Source organism: Gossypium hirsutum, chromosome A05 (genome assembly GCF_007990345.1).
Source record: "Gossypium hirsutum isolate 1008001.06 chromosome A05, Gossypium_hirsutum_v2.1, whole genome shotgun sequence".
Lineage (NCBI taxonomy): Eukaryota > Viridiplantae > Streptophyta > Magnoliopsida > Malvales > Malvaceae > Gossypium > Gossypium hirsutum.
The window spans coordinates 19,639,664-19,654,877 of NC_053428.1; the positions used below are offsets into that span (position 1 = coordinate 19,639,664).

The 15,214-nt window shown below is 30.7% G+C and overlaps 2 protein-coding genes and 2 long non-coding RNA genes across 7 annotated transcripts; 1 reads left to right on the forward strand and 3 right to left on the reverse strand.

The window, feature by feature from the left end:
• Positions 1 to 879: 879 nt before the first annotated feature.
• LOC107944158 (cytochrome P450 CYP82D47-like) lies at positions 880 to 2,792 on the reverse strand. Its single transcript, NM_001327474.1, has 2 exons — positions 1,848 to 2,792; positions 880 to 1,758 (listed from the first exon to the last, which is right to left on the reverse strand). The coding sequence occupies exons 1-2, from the start codon at positions 2,790 to 2,792 to the stop codon at positions 1,135 to 1,137; spliced, it is 1,569 nt and encodes a 522-aa protein (NP_001314403.1). The 3' UTR covers positions 880 to 1,134.
• A 5,628-nt stretch (positions 2,793 to 8,420) lies between these two features.
• LOC107944156 (uncharacterized) lies at positions 8,421 to 10,995 on the forward strand. Of its 4 annotated transcripts, none has more exons than XR_001696158.2 (5): positions 8,421 to 8,702; positions 8,980 to 9,134; positions 10,108 to 10,250; positions 10,470 to 10,664; positions 10,744 to 10,995. It is a non-coding gene; the product is annotated as an uncharacterized lncRNA (long non-coding RNA). The 4 variants fall into 4 exon arrangements; XR_001696159.2 differs by having other exon boundaries at positions 10,470 to 10,656; XR_005927201.1 differs by having other exon boundaries at positions 8,423 to 8,702; positions 10,470 to 10,995.
• Positions 10,026 to 10,823, reverse strand: LOC121229452 (uncharacterized). Its single transcript, XR_005927202.1, has 2 exons — positions 10,688 to 10,823; positions 10,026 to 10,290 (listed from the first exon to the last, which is right to left on the reverse strand). It is a non-coding gene; the product is annotated as an uncharacterized lncRNA (long non-coding RNA).
• Positions 10,996 to 11,690: 695 nt separating the features above from the next.
• Positions 11,691 to 13,761, reverse strand: LOC107905382 (cytochrome P450 CYP82D47). The gene is made up of 2 exons (XM_041113863.1): positions 12,649 to 13,761; positions 11,691 to 12,558 (listed from the first exon to the last, which is right to left on the reverse strand). Exons 1-2 carry the CDS (start codon positions 13,366 to 13,368, stop codon positions 11,947 to 11,949), a joined length of 1,332 nt encoding a protein of 443 aa, XP_040969797.1. The 5' UTR covers positions 13,369 to 13,761; the 3' UTR covers positions 11,691 to 11,946.
• Positions 13,762 to 15,214: the final 1,453 nt, after the last annotated feature.

The following is a 15,214-nucleotide window of genomic DNA, read 5'->3' on the forward strand; positions in this document are numbered from 1 at the left end:
TAAAAATCATTAAAATTATTTAAAAATTATAAAAAATATAAATTTTTTTTAAATTTAAAAAGTTAGTTAAATGTTGATGTGTCATCTATATGGCAGTCCACGTGTATGTTAGGTTAGCAAAGTTGACAAATATTGACTTTTTCATTAATTTTGGGATAATTTGACAAAACTAAAAAAAGGAAAAAAAAATTAAATGAAGGGTTAAAATGATTTTCTCTTTTTTTTTTTTGTAAAGATAGAGGGCTAAAAAAGTTATTCTGCCAATTAAATATTAATATAGCTTAACTAGTGGGATAAGAGATGTTCATGGTCCAAATTCGAGAAACGGGTGATAAAAGATGTTTTTTTTCCTTTTGTCGATCAACGGGGTTATAGGAGATAAATGCCCATATAATGGAGTCTAATCGATGCAAGTATTGTTGAAATATAATTGATCGAACTTAATTTTGTTACTTTGAATCCATCGAAGTTGATGTAGCATCTCACATCTCACCAGGTCGTCGGATCAGAAAATGAGACACCACATTCGTTACCGAATCAACTTGAATTAAGTTCTCTTAAATAATCAACAAAAGTATCAATCAAATATCACAATATACAAAATATTCATATGGTTTACAAATATTTACAAGTCATTTAAAATACTGAAATTATTTTTAATTAAGCTCTAAGTGTGGAGGATGATGAAGACCAAATTGGAATGTATAGGTTCAAAACAAATCAAATCAGGGGAGTAACCTATTCTCACATACTTCTACGGTAGAGGTTCTTGTTGTTTCCCCAATGATACGTTGTCTCTAGCATGTGACTTCACAAAATTAACAGTTTTGAAATAGAGAAGCAAGCAGAGGTGCTTAAACGAATAAAAGAAGCTTCAAATAAAAAGAAATGGAATATATTTTGCCCAGCAAATATCATTTTTACAGGATGGTATAGCTAACCCATAAAACAGCTAGGAAATTAACTTGACATTACAAAAATCCTTTATTCTATTCATGTATGAGTAATTTTATCATTATTAGTTTTGAAAAGAAGGGGATGTAACATAGGCGAGATTGCCCCAATAAATAACACTACACCGTAAGAACCAAAATGCTAAACCTTTTCTGTCCTTCACACTTTATTATTGCAATCTTAGTTATAGAGCTCAGGAGCAAGGCGAGGTGAGACCAATGCTTCAAGCGGGGTAGATTTAATGTTGGTCAATCCAACTGTGCCAGTCAAGTCAATCAAACCATTGGATGGTGTTGAGAAATCAAAGGCGTGCAAGAAATTAGACATGGTCAAGTATAGCATATGGAGTGCAAACGATGTTCCAGGACAACTCCTCCTACCACTGCCAAAAGGCATCAGTTCAAAATGCTGGCCCCTAACATCCACATCTTTGTGGGTTGTGAGAAACCTCTCGGGCTTAAACTCTGATGGTTCTGGCCATTTTTTAGGATCCCTTTGGATCTTATGAAGGTTTATGATCAGTCGGGTGCCTTTGGGGATGTCATAGCCTCCAATAGAACAACTTTCACTGAGCTCACGAGGTGCTGACAAAGGTGCAGGTGGATACATTCTTAATGTCTCTTTAACTATGGCTTGGATGTACACTAATTTGCCGATGTCTGTCTCATTCACAAACCTATCCCTGCCTATATAGGTGTCTAATTCTTCTTGAGCCTTTTTGAGTATATGAGGTTTGTTCAGCATTAGGGAAAGACCCCATATTAAGGTAACTGTTGTGGTGTCACTGCCTGCTAAAATCATATTCTGCAATACGTAATTTTGATAATTTTAGAACTTAAGAATTGAATAGTGGAGAGATTTAATTTGAAAAAAGAATAAATAGAAGGTTATACCAAGGAAGTGGCTTTGTTGATGGTGTCAGCATCATATCCGGCAAGACTTGCACCTTTAAGAACAGAGTTCATCACGTCCATGAAATCCTTCTCCTTTTTATTTTCATCCCAGCGTCCACCCTTCCTATGGTCATCTAGCCATCCTCCGGAAATTTCATCCAACTCTTTAGCAGTTTTCTTCATCCACTTCTCATAACCACCAATATCCAACCAACGGAGGAAAGGGACTGCATCTCCCAACACAAACATCCCTGTCAAGTGAAAGAAATCTCGTAAAGCCTTACGATATCTCAACACCTCTTTTTGGTCTTCCTCTGCAACAACACTGTACCTCTTCCCAGCAACCGTCCTCATAATGACGTTCAAAGTCAAGTCTGAAAAGTGTTTCTTCATCTCAACCAACACCTTACTTGAGCCATCCTTTTTCGCAGCCCAAGTTTTATATAATAGTTTCATTGAGCCTTCTATTTCCGAGACAAACACTTTCTTGAGCTGATCGATCCTGTGATTGGATAGCACCTCCAACATTGTTATTTTGCGCATTTCACGCCAGTATTGTCCATAAGGAGAAAACCCAAACATGGCATAGTTGTAACCCAAGTGTTCAGCGGCGGCAAATTCTGATCTGGAAGAGACATACATATCATTGACGGTGAAGATTTCCTTGGCTACCTCACTCGAATTCACCACCAGGGCTGGGTGAACACCAATCCGGATCATGTAGGCAGGTCCATATTTCTCACCTAAGTCTCCCAATGTTTCATGAGGGGTCTTGGGTCCGCCTAACAGCGGAAGGTGACCGATTATTGGCCATGCACCGGCTGCTACGGGTGCAGCTTTGCTGCTACTTCCTGAGCTAGACTTCTTGAGTTTGGTGTACAAAAACAGTAGCGTGATGCCTAACACTACTGCATAACCAAAAGTGGAGAAATCAAGAAGATCCATCACTGCTGTGTTAAGAAAGTGTAGAGATCTTCTGAAGAAATTGATTATGGGAATGTCTTGCCTTTTGCACTTATAAATATAGCTGGGGTGCCAAGACGCCAACGGTCAAGCTTGTCCTTGTGGAAATTGAATTTTTTAATTCTATTTTATTATCATTGAATAAAGCTCCGTCATCAATGTTTGAATGGTATTCAGGTGCCATACTGGTTCATCCACTGAAGTCAAAGAAAATACTAACAAGTTCAAAACCTTAAATAGGCTACGGAACCATCCAAGCAGTTAAGACTAAAGCCGAATCCCTAACCATAAAGTGGGTCTATATGGATGTTATTGTTCCATCTTTTATGATCATTTGAACTAAAAGGTAAATCGGTCGGTATGAACACATTTAGCTTGATAGTTAAATTAATCATGTGATGCGAGAGGGCTCTTCAATAATGGCAACTACATTAAGATAGTAAGGTCCTCCGTTTTCAACACATTGTATATTTTAATACATTGGTCACTTATGTAGGTGAGAGGGTTCTTGTTTGGCGGCTTATACTTTAATAACATTTCCAGGTTTTTTCTCTTCTTTTTTGGCTGTCCCACTGCTAACTGCTTAATTAGTCGGTCAGCTCCTTTCTAAAATAAGATATATAGAAGATGTAATAAAAAAATTTAGGTTCTTGTTTGGCGGCTCATACTTTAATAACATTTCCAGGTTTTTTTGTTCTTTTTTGGCTGTCCCACTGCTAACTACTTAATTAGTCGGTCAGCTCCTTTCTAAAATAAGATATATAGAGGATGTAATAAAAAATTTTGGTTGGTTAAAATTGAGATTTATTTTTGTATGTAAGTAAAAATGTAATTTTATTATTTTAATAATTTATATTTTTTTGTAATTTTTAAAAAATTTAATTAATTTTTTTATTATTTTAGAGGTGAAGTGCAATTTTATTATAACTAATTTAAAATTTTATAAATTATTAAAATGTCAAAAGAAGGATTTTTTATTTTAAGAGGGTCCAGGGCACCACCGGGTACACAAGACCCTTAAAAAAATTAATTGAAATCTTATACTAAATTTGCATTCAATTCAACTTCTACAGTTAATAAAAAAATAATTAAACCCTTCCGTTAATAGTTTCTATCTTTAATTATGTTACTATTAAAATCAATTGATAAATCAATCAAATGACGACAAGTGAAAGCTTTTGATTTAATCATATAATTTCCTCATTAAAAATCATAAAAATGTTATAAAAAATTAAAAATATATATAAACTTATAAAACCTATAAAAATTATAAAAACTTATAATAAATTATACAAATAGTAAAAAATAAAACATATTAAAAATATTTATAAATTATAAATATTATAAAAAATCTAGTAATCTAATAATTATCAATAATTATAAAACTTATAAAAATTAGAAGAAATTATGAAAAATTGTAATTTTATTTAAAATTATAAAATGTTACAAATATATAAATATTTATTTATTTGTTCCTCGTTTATAAATTAAACCCCTAAAATTAAAATAAACACGCGACATTAAATCAACTTTTGGATAATGAGAATAGCGTTTGAATATTTTATGTTAACATACATTAATATTTACAACTATTGGATAATAAGTTTGGTTTTATAATATCTAACTGTACCAAAAAACTTTATATTATACTATAAACATTTTTCAAACTTTGGAGTTCCAAACTATTGTATTGTACTTTAAAAACTAAATATAAAAATTTTAAAATTAAAAACAATAAGTTATCAATAAAAAGGAAAGAGCCTCTTAATCATCATTATATTATTTGTGGAAGATTGATAATATTTCATTCAACACGAAAATGATCTTAGCGATCTCACTATTATTCTCATTGTTCGATAGTTAATCTCATATGATGTGTTTGTTATGATTTTAGGGTTTAACTACCTTTTTATAATTTCTAATGTTTTCTAATTTTTAATAATTTTATAAGTTTTTATAAAATTCAATAGAAATTTTTGTAAGTTTATATAATTTTATTAGTTTTATAATTTTTTTAAGATTAAATAAAAAAGGTTAACTTATTTTAATAATCAATATGATGAAAAGACAAAAAAATATTAAGAGAAGTTCTTAATTAATTTTTTTTTATTAATTGTAAGAATTCAATTGGGTTTAATTTCATCGAAAGTAGGTAGACTTGTTGGCCATGCTGGGTTGGATATCATTTTGTCGACTTTGAGGATTCAGTGTCCACTATTCTCAAGTAACGTAGACTTTTCTTCTTTTTTTTTTTCTTTTTTTTAGTATATAATATGATATTAATATATAAAGACACCAAATTTGAAGAAAGTTTACTTCAAGATTATTAAAATGTATCCTGGGAAATTTTTTAACCCATCAAATTACTCATATTCTTCATTGACTTATTTAATATAATACAGGACACCAAAATTGAAGAAAGTTTAATTTAATCCAAATTCAAGTTTATTAAAATGTATCTTACAATTTTTCTTTAACCCATCAATGTAATATTATTTGATACACTTTCGATAGAGATTTTAGATATAATAGGGTCAGTAGGTGATAAGTATTTTATAAAAATATAATAAAATATATTTTTTTTAAAAAAAGCATGACAATTTTTAAAAACTACTTATAAAATAAAAAATGCATTATTAATATATTAAATACAAATCCTATTAATATATACCAACACCAAAATTGAAGAAAGTTTAATTTTGTAAGATCCACTTCAAATTTATTAAAATTCATCTTGGAAATTTTTTTAACCGATAAACTTTATATTGTTCACTGAATGACAATTTTTTTCATTTTTTATTTTATTATTTTATCAAATGATTCTGATTAAATGAACTTATTTGGAGAGGGATGATTGATTAGTATATATATAAAGCTTGGACAGGCCTGGTTCACCACTGCCGTCTGAAATTGAAAGAGCCACCAAGAGGGTGAATGACAAAGACAATAATGAACTGGATCCTAGGGATCAGAAGATGGAGGACTCTCATGGTTGGAAGGAATCTCATGGGAAGGAAACTGTTTTACTTGATCACGATGAGTTTGAGCTGTTTGGATGATGATAATAATGCAGCCTCGCCAATACCCAAAATATTTTTTTTTCCTACGGTTTATAATAGTTGAACTTTTAGTGGTATAATAAATATGATTTTAGAATTTTATTTCTATAAATCAGATTAATAAATATTAAATATTAATATTTATGAGAATATATAAAAATATATTTAAAATTGGCCTAATAATTTTGTCAATTATATAGTTAACCAAGGCTCAAAGATTAAATTGTAAAAATTTGAATCGTTATAAATTTTTAATTGATTGAAGACTTAAATAACATTTAATCAATGACTAAAATGATAAATAAATCATTTTGTAATATAAGATAGTAGATGATGATGCTGTTTTCCAATTGTAATTAAAGTAAACTAATTAAGGATTAGGTTAATTAATCAAGGTTAACTAATGTTTAATTAAGGTATAAAAGTTAAATTTAGTGGAGGAGAATTTGTCATCTTCCTCATTTGCTCTTCTTGTCGTCCATTGAAGAAAGCCTAATGAAAAATACTAAAGACATCCTGCCATTGATTTTAAGATAAATTCAAGTCATTTTATTAAGATTTTTATGAATTTAGAGTTCTGGGAGTTTGATTTGGCTAATTTATGTACCAATTTGTAAAACTGTTAAAGTTTTAGAAAGTTGCATATTGTTGATTTATTGAAGAATTAGGCTTGAAATTGATAGATTTTAAACTTAAAAAATAAAAAAGAACTAGATTGTAAAGTTAATTTAGCTTGTTTGTTAATTTTGTTACATTAGGAATCAAATTAAATAAATATAAAACTTATCATGAAATTATATTAGAAATAGAAAGTATAAGGTTCAAAATAAAAATATGTGAAATCGGATTTTAATTCGAATCTAAGAATTGAAAGTTATGACTATCCCGACTATAGGTTCATGCATATCATAGAATAGTATGGAGATACTTGGTATTGATTAATGATATAAAATGATTGTTTAGATCAAGAATCGGATCGAAGAGAAGTTGATCGGGAAAAAACTAAAATTGCGAATTAGCCCCTAAAGTATCCGCTTTGCATATTTTGAACAAATAAGTTCAAATGAAACTTATCACTCTCTTTTATTTTATGTATATATTAATTATGTTTGAATTTATCTATATGCTAGAATTTAGTTAATTTGGCACATATGACTTAAAATGGACTAAATTGAAAAGTCATGTGGATATTGATTATTATGAAATAGTACAGGGTGCAAATATGAATGTTGATTTATTACAGAACTCGTAAATGAAATATGTAATCATGTACATATTGGATCTGGTGACTTAAGTGTAGTATATTCGTTTATACAATTGTAATTTTTTCGAATAAATTGGTTAATAAATTATTAGTGAATTACAATAATACCCTTTGTATATTGTCCTCACATGATTTTTGCATGTAAAACAAATATTAGTTCAGTGGTTATCTAATGTTTAAATAATACTAAATGGTATTACGTGGTCGGATTGTAAAACGGATAGATATCTAATATTAGTAGACAACTTATAAAATAACATGTTATTTCCGATTAGATTAAGGAAATGTTTAGATTCGCCTACTAATATAAGTTGTTTTTCCGTATTATGATCCGACCACATAATACCACTTAGTATTAGTTTAAACATTAGATAACCAGTAAACCAATAGTTGTTTTTATTTTTACTTTGCATGCAAAAACTATACAAAGACATTATACAAAGTATATTAATGAAATTCATAAATTATTTTATTAACCAATTTGTTTGAAAAAATTACAAATTTACAAACTAATATACTACACTTAAAATATAGATCTAACAAAGATAAATAATTATTATAAATATTTGTATATATATATATATATATGATGGTTGAGTTAATTGTTATTCATGTGTTTAATTAAAAGCATGATAGAAATTGGGTTATGTAAAATACATTATGCTATGATGTAAGGCATTATTTGAATAGCCAATATTTAAATCATCTACATTTATGCTATGCCTCGCTATGTTCCCATATTTGAACTTATTTACTTTTCCTTGATAAATTTTTTGTAATATACCTTGATAAACTTTTTGTAATATTGAAACCTTGAACCAAAATTTCATAAATTCTAATTAATGGGAAAAAAAGAAGATAATACGTATCTCAAAATGCTGACTCCCAACTCTTTAACATAGTCGTGCAGGGTGATGCTAGCATATTAGACACAACAAGTAGAAACGCATAGCAGAAAAATGAAGTCAACATTTGCCAAAAAAAAAATATTGAACCTAAATTTGAGAGCAAAGCATTTTCATGTTTACCATATAAACAATATTAAATCTAGATGTTTACCATTATTGATTCCAAAAAAGAGAAAAAAGGAGGAGTGTAATAGATATAGACATTCTCAAATTAAATAATAATACAACAATAAAATCAAAATGCTTAAGCATTATTGTTCTTCACACCTGATTATTGCCATCTTCATCTAAATTTTAATTATAAAGTTCAGGAGCAAGGCGAGGTGAGACCAAGGCTTCAAGCGGTGTAGATTTACAACGTGTTTGGTTCGCTGTTTTCCCCCCCTCTGCATGCGTATTCCCCCCTATGCAGCAGGCCCACCAGGAAACGGTTGTTTGGTTCGCTGTTTTCCCATTCCCCGCCGAATCGGTTACTCCCCCATTACATTGATTGCGCGTAATAGGCATTACGGCCCCTCAGCGCCGATTACCCATTCCGCGTCTTTCCCTTTTTTCTCTTCCGTTTTCTGCCCTCGTCCTCAACGCTGTCAAAAGCTTCCCCAAAGTAATCGACGGAGTCCTCGACGTTGTCAAAAGCTTCCCCAAAGTCGATCCTTCCAAGGTCACCCCTTTTTCTCACATCCATTTCACGATTTATTGTTTGATTTTATATTTCGGTGCTTGGGTGCTTAGGAAGAAATGATTTTGAAGTTATTCTTTTCTGGAACTACTTGATATTTCACCCGATTTATAGTGTTTTATGTGCATTTTTGGGTTTCATTCCCAAAATTGAAAGCCAAATCTTTCACCGGTAATCAATCATTTTTATACAATTTCTTTTCATGCTCATGTTTCCTTGTTTGGGTTTCTTTCAAAATTTCTGAATCAAATTGCTGTAGTTATTGGTAGATATTAGAAGAAGATAGTGCTGGTTTTGGCTTTAGGGGATTTGCATATACCCCATCGGGCGGCTGATCTCCCTCCCAAATTCAAGTCCATGCTAGTTCCTGGAATGATCCAACACGTCTTTTGCACTGGTAATCTTTGCATCAAGGTATCCCATCTTTCTTTTCCTTTCTGGATTTTTTTTTTGTAGCTGAAATCATAGTTGAATTTGGTTCCACTTCTTTAGCACTTTGGGTTTTATGTTTCTCAGCAAGCAATTGAATATATTAATTTTCTCTTCCTTTTTTGGAACTATGGATTGTTCATTCCTTTGTAGTAGTTATGCTAAATTTATGCCTAATTTAATCTGGATTTCATGTTTTTGCCCAATTATTTTCTCTTTGAGTTGTAATATGCGAAGAGATATTATTTGCTAGTTTGAATTTGGGAAAAGCAGCAGAAGCTACCATACCTGAATTATCAGTATTTTAAATGATCGCCAGCAATTGTTTTATTTGATAATTGTAATTTTGATCCGAATAGCCATTGCTGCTACCTTGCATTTATACATGCAAAGAATGATTCCTGTCATGTTTGATCTGAAATGCGTATAATCACGTGTCAGATACTAGTTTGTGCCCAACTCTGACATGAGTATGTTCAAAATTTCCGAAGCTTTTCCGTATGTTTGAAGGATTTTATCTCAATCCTTTGAATATGTGTAGGGCATATGTGCCACTTTTGAGAAAACGAGAAGAGTCCGTGTAGCATAGCATTAAGTAGGATTGAAGTACATATTTGGTTGAACTTAGAAACATGTAGGAAGTTAGTCACTAAGGGCTAGTTTCTCATTGCTTTTGAAAAGTGCTGCAAAAAAATGCTTATGAAAAATGCTTTTGAAAAGCTTGGTCTAAAATTTAAGAGTTTACTATCTGTTTAGTATTGCTTATGGCTCTAAAAGCACTTTTGAAAAGCTATTTTTCTCTTATTTGCATAGCCAACAACAAATCAAATGAACCTGATTTGTTAGCTTTAGCTTTATGGAAATTATGCCATAGTATTTCTACCAATTGAACTTTTACGGTTTTTGTTTTTCTTATTAAAATTACCACTGGCCCAGCTAATTCGGACTAAAATTTCAGGAAGTTCAAGATTACTTGAAGACACTTTGTCCTGACTTGCATATTACCAGAGGTGAATATGATGAAGATACAAGATATCCCGAGACCAAAACATTAACTATCAGACAATTCAAGTTGGGATTGTGCCATGCCATGGCCATCAGGTATTATTTTCTTCTTTCCGCTGGTATATAGTATTGGACTCTGCATTTTAAATCAGTAAGTAGTTTGCCATTGATGCAGATTATAAATTTATATTGAAGCATGCATCTCCTGCTGTGAAAAATATGTGATTTCATGCTAATGGTGTTAAATAAATATAAAAATAATCGTTCATGCCTTACATTTCAAGTTAAAATATGTTCTGTTTGGAAAACTTGTAGACAGAGATCTTGCTCTCTTTTTCTGAAGCTGCTAAAGGATGCACGAAGGATCTACAGTTTTATGCATTTGTAACTTGTGATTCTTGCGGTAAGTAGCGCCTAAAATTTGTTGGAATCATGTTGTGTTCAAGAACCATACAAGCACAAATGTAATCCACTACATGCATAATTCCAAGTGGAGAGAAAGGTAACCTGGTATGTTCATCTAAGTTACTTACATTTTTTGCAAGTTGATTAATCATAGACTTACTGTTGCTTCTTTGTCCTTCTGCAGCAAGACCTGCATTCTACAAATATGTTGCCTTCATGTTCATCTTGAATGCACTAGAACTGTTTGCTTTACCTAGAGCTTCTTTCTAAAGATCAATATACCAATATTGCTGTGGGAACATATCCAAAAATGTAGAATGTGCTTTACCTAGAGCTTCTTCCTAAATATCAGTTAGTCCTTGATTTTTTTTTCAGTATGTACTATGTGTTATCAAGTAGATTTGGAGTTTGAATATCTACATCTAAATTATTTTCATTTCCAAGCAGAGATCTTTTCTGATCAATTTTCTTGTAACAAAATAAATAGTATCATTGTGTTTGTTATTGTAGAATTACAAGAGTCTTGTACTAATAGAATTTGATGGAGTTTGAATGGCTCACAGGTTTGATGGAGTTTATTTTTTAATTCTTTTTTAATTTTTAATTATGTTCAATTATAATTAACACTACAAAAATTATCTCAACAAACGAAACAAAAAAAAAGTAAAATGCTACAAACAAATCATGTTTTCTTTTTAAAAAAAAAGAAAGATATTTAACACACTATATTATTCAAATGGGTTTTTTAATAATAATTATTAAGTCATCAATTAATCAAATCCACAAAATCAATTATTTTAGATTATATTTTATAGTATTATATATTATGATTTTAGTAAATTCGTATAAGAATATTTAATACTAAGAATTTTATTAAATTATATATTTATATTAAATTATATTTAATAATAATTATTTTAGATTATATTTTATAGTATTATATATTATGATTTTAGTAAATTCATATAAGAATATTTTAATATTAAGAATTTTATTAAATTATATTTTTTATTAAATTATATTTAATAATTATTATTTTAAATTATATTTTATACTATTATATATTAAAATTTTAGTAAATTCATATAAGAATTTTATTAAATTATAATATATTTAATTATAATTATGTTTAAATATGATTAAATTATTTATTATTGATAATAATAATCTTATTAAAATTTAAATAACAATAACAATAATCATTTACCAAAACAAATTTATGCTAAGGGTATTCTAGTCATTTTAGTTTTTTCCATTATGCTATTACACCTCTATTCCATTCAACCAAACACAAGATTACTATTACGCCTCTATTCCATTACATTCAACCAAAGAGTTGATTTGTTATTACACCTCTAATCCATTACACCTCTAATCCATTACATCTCTATTCCATTACGCCTCTAATCCAATACAGCGAACCAAACGTGCTCTTAATGTTAGTCAATCCAGCGGTGCCGGTCAAGTCAATCAAACCATTGGATGGTGTTGAGAAATCGAAGGCGTGCAAAAAATTAGACATGGTCAACAACAACATATGGAGTGCAAACGATGTTCCAGGACAACTCCTCCTACCGCTGCCAAAGGGCATTAGTTCAAAATGTTGACCCCTAACATCCACATCTTTGTGGGTAGTGAGAAACCTCTCGGGCTTAAACTCCAATGGTTCTGGCCATTTTTTAGGATCCCTTTGAATCTTGTGAAGGTTTATGATCAACCGAGTGCCTTTGGGGATGTCGTAGCCTCCAATGGAGCAAGTTTCACTGAGCTCACGAGGTGCTGACAGAGGTGCAGGTGGATACAATCTTAATGTCTCTTTAACTATGGCTTGAATGTACACCAATTTGCCGATGTCTGTTTCATTCACAAACCTATCCTTGCCTATATGGGTGTCTAGTTCTTCTTGAGCCTTTTTGAGTATATGAGGTTTATTTAACATGAGGGAAAGACCCCATATTAAGGTAACTGTTGTTGTGTCACTGCCTGCTAAAATCATATTCTGCAATATGCATTTTTCATAATTTTTAGAATTTTAGAATTGAATAATGGAGAGATAAGAATTGAAAAAAGAACGAGTAAAATGTTATACCAAAGAAGTGGCTTTGTTGATGGTGTCAGCATCATATCCGGCAAGACTTGCACCTTTAAGAACGGAGTTCATCACGTCCATGAAATCCTTCTCCTTTTTATTTTCATCCCAGCGTCCACTCTTCCTATGGTCATCTAGCCATCCCCCGGAAATTTCATCCAACTCTTTAGCAGTTATCTTCATCCGCTTTTCATAACCACCAATATCCAACCATCGGAGGAAAGGGACTGCATCTCCCAACACAAACATCCCTGTCAAGTGAAAGAAATCCCGTAGAGCCTTACGATATCTCAACACCTCTTTTTGGTCTTCCTCTGCGACAACACTGTACCTCTTACCAGCAACCGTCCTCATAATAACGTTCAAAGTCAAGTCTGAAAAGTTTTTTTTCATCTCAACCAACACCTTACCCGAGCCATCCTTTTTCTCGGCCCAAGTTTTATATAATAGTTTCATTGAGCCTTCTATTTCCGAGACAAAAACTTTCTTGAGTTGATCGATCCTGTGGTTAGATAGCACCTCCAACATTGTTATTTTGCGCATTTCACGCCAGTATTGTCCATAAGGAGAGAACCCAAACATGGCATAGTTGTAACCCAAGTGTTCTGCGGCCGCAAATTCGGAACGGGAGGAAACATACATATCATTGACGGTGAAGATTTCCTTGGCCACCTCACTCGAATTCACCACCAAGGCTGGATGAACACCGATCCGGATCATGTAGGCAGGTCCATATTTCTCTTCCAAGTCTCATAATGCTTCATGAGGGGCCTTGGGTCCACCTAACAGCGGAAGGTGACCGATTATTGGCCATGCACCGGCAGCTACAGGTGGAGCTTTCCCACCACTTCCTGAGCTAGGCTTTTTGAGCTTGGTGTACAGAAAGAGTAGCGTGATGCCAAAGACTACTGCATAACCAAAAGTGGAGAGATCAAGAGGATCCATCTCTACTTATTTTGATAGGAAAATGCAGAGATCTTCTGAAGAAGTTGTTGATGGGAATGAAATGCTTTTTGCACATATAAATATAGCTGGGAGGTGTGTAGTCGGTCAAGCTTGTCTTTTGGGAAATTGAATATTTTTTTAGTTCTATTTTATTAATATTAAACAAAGCTCCGTCATCAATGTTTGAATGATTTTCACCTGCATTCAGTGCAATAAAAAAAATACAACAAATTTATTTGTGGATAAGAAAATAAAAATAAGTCCCTCCCCAATTAATCGAGCCCATCATGAAAAATGTAGTTACATGTATTGAAAACCTTAAACAAGCTATTACACTAGAACTAGAACTCGATTCTATGTCTATACTCTATATCAATCTTTTTTATGATCATTTGAAGTAAACTGAAAATAATTAATATAGTGAGCTAAAAGGGTTCTTCCATTAGCCTCGATAATGACAACCAAATTAAAGATATAAGTGTCTCTTTCTAGCTCTCTGTGTCCTCTGCACTCCAATTGGTAGGTGGGGGGTCCTGTTTGGCGGCCAATAATTGGTATATTAGCTTCTTTCTAATTTAACACCTTTTAAATTCACAACGATAATTATTTTGAAGTAACTGAGCACAAAATTTTTAAGTTAATTAAGTTTATAAGTTTTATTTTATTATTTTAATTTAATTTAATTTTTTTAATTGAGTCGAGTAAAATAAAATTGAATCGAGTTAAACCGAGTAAAATTATTCAAGTTATATTAAAAAACTAAACAAGTCATAATAAAATATTGTTATAATATAACTAATTCCATATTAGATCATATAAATTTAAAAACTCTTTAAAAGAAAAATAAGAGAAAAATAAAATACTTTAGCATTATAACCTTGAATCATTAATTTATTTATTTAGGTTCTAAAATTATTGTTTTAGAATTTCTGTTAATTTTAATACATTTTTTAATTTTTAATTTTTTAAATATAAAGTTTAGAATTTTTAAAAATATTTAGAATTTTAAAAATTATTTTGAATTATTTTATAATTTTTACTGAGAGTGATCGATTTGTTTATTTTCAAAATTAATAGAGACTAAATGAGAATTTACACCAATCTATTATTCGAGTTGTAAAATTCTACTAGACTCGAACTCGAAACTCGATTTATTTATTCAAGTTTACTTATTCAGTTAACTCGAAATTTATATATATTTTTTAATTTTGAATTAAAGTTTTACTCACCCATAATAATAATAATAATATATTATTATTATTATTATTATTATTATTAGAAAAACGAAATAGAGTAAATAAACTAAATTAATCTTGTCATTAGATTAATGCATTATTGCCCTAAGTTACTATTTAAAAAAATAAATGAACATAAGTTGGTAGACTTCTTGGCTTGTAGTCGTCACCCATCACCCATGTTGGCTAGAATATTTTTTTTTCTTTTTGGCCTTTGAAAATTCAGTGTAAGAAATGAAAGTTAAAGAAGTATTAGTTTGGAAAGATCCACCTCAATTTTATGATTTTTAAGATTAATGCCTTAGTACCCTAAATTAATATCTACAGGTTCAATTTAAAAGAATAACCCTTATCGATGTTAGTAATTTTTAAACAAAATTAACAGA

Excerpts from the sequence above, each read along its gene's own strand:
- LOC107944158 (NM_001327474.1), bottom strand. The coding sequence starts at position 2,792 with ATGGATCTTCTTGATTTCTCCACTTTTGGTTATGCAGTAGTGTTAGGC. Across the intron at positions 1,759-1,847 it reads TCAACAAAGCCACTTCCTTG|AATATGATTTTAGCAGGCAG; the intron begins GTATAACCTTCT and ends TACGTATTGCAG.
- LOC107905382 (XM_041113863.1), bottom strand. The coding sequence starts at position 13,368 with ATGATCCGGATCGGTGTTCATCCAGCCTTGGTGGTGAATTCGAGTGAG. Across the intron at positions 12,559-12,648 it reads TCAACAAAGCCACTTCTTTG|AATATGATTTTAGCAGGCAG; the intron begins GTATAACATTTT and ends TGCATATTGCAG.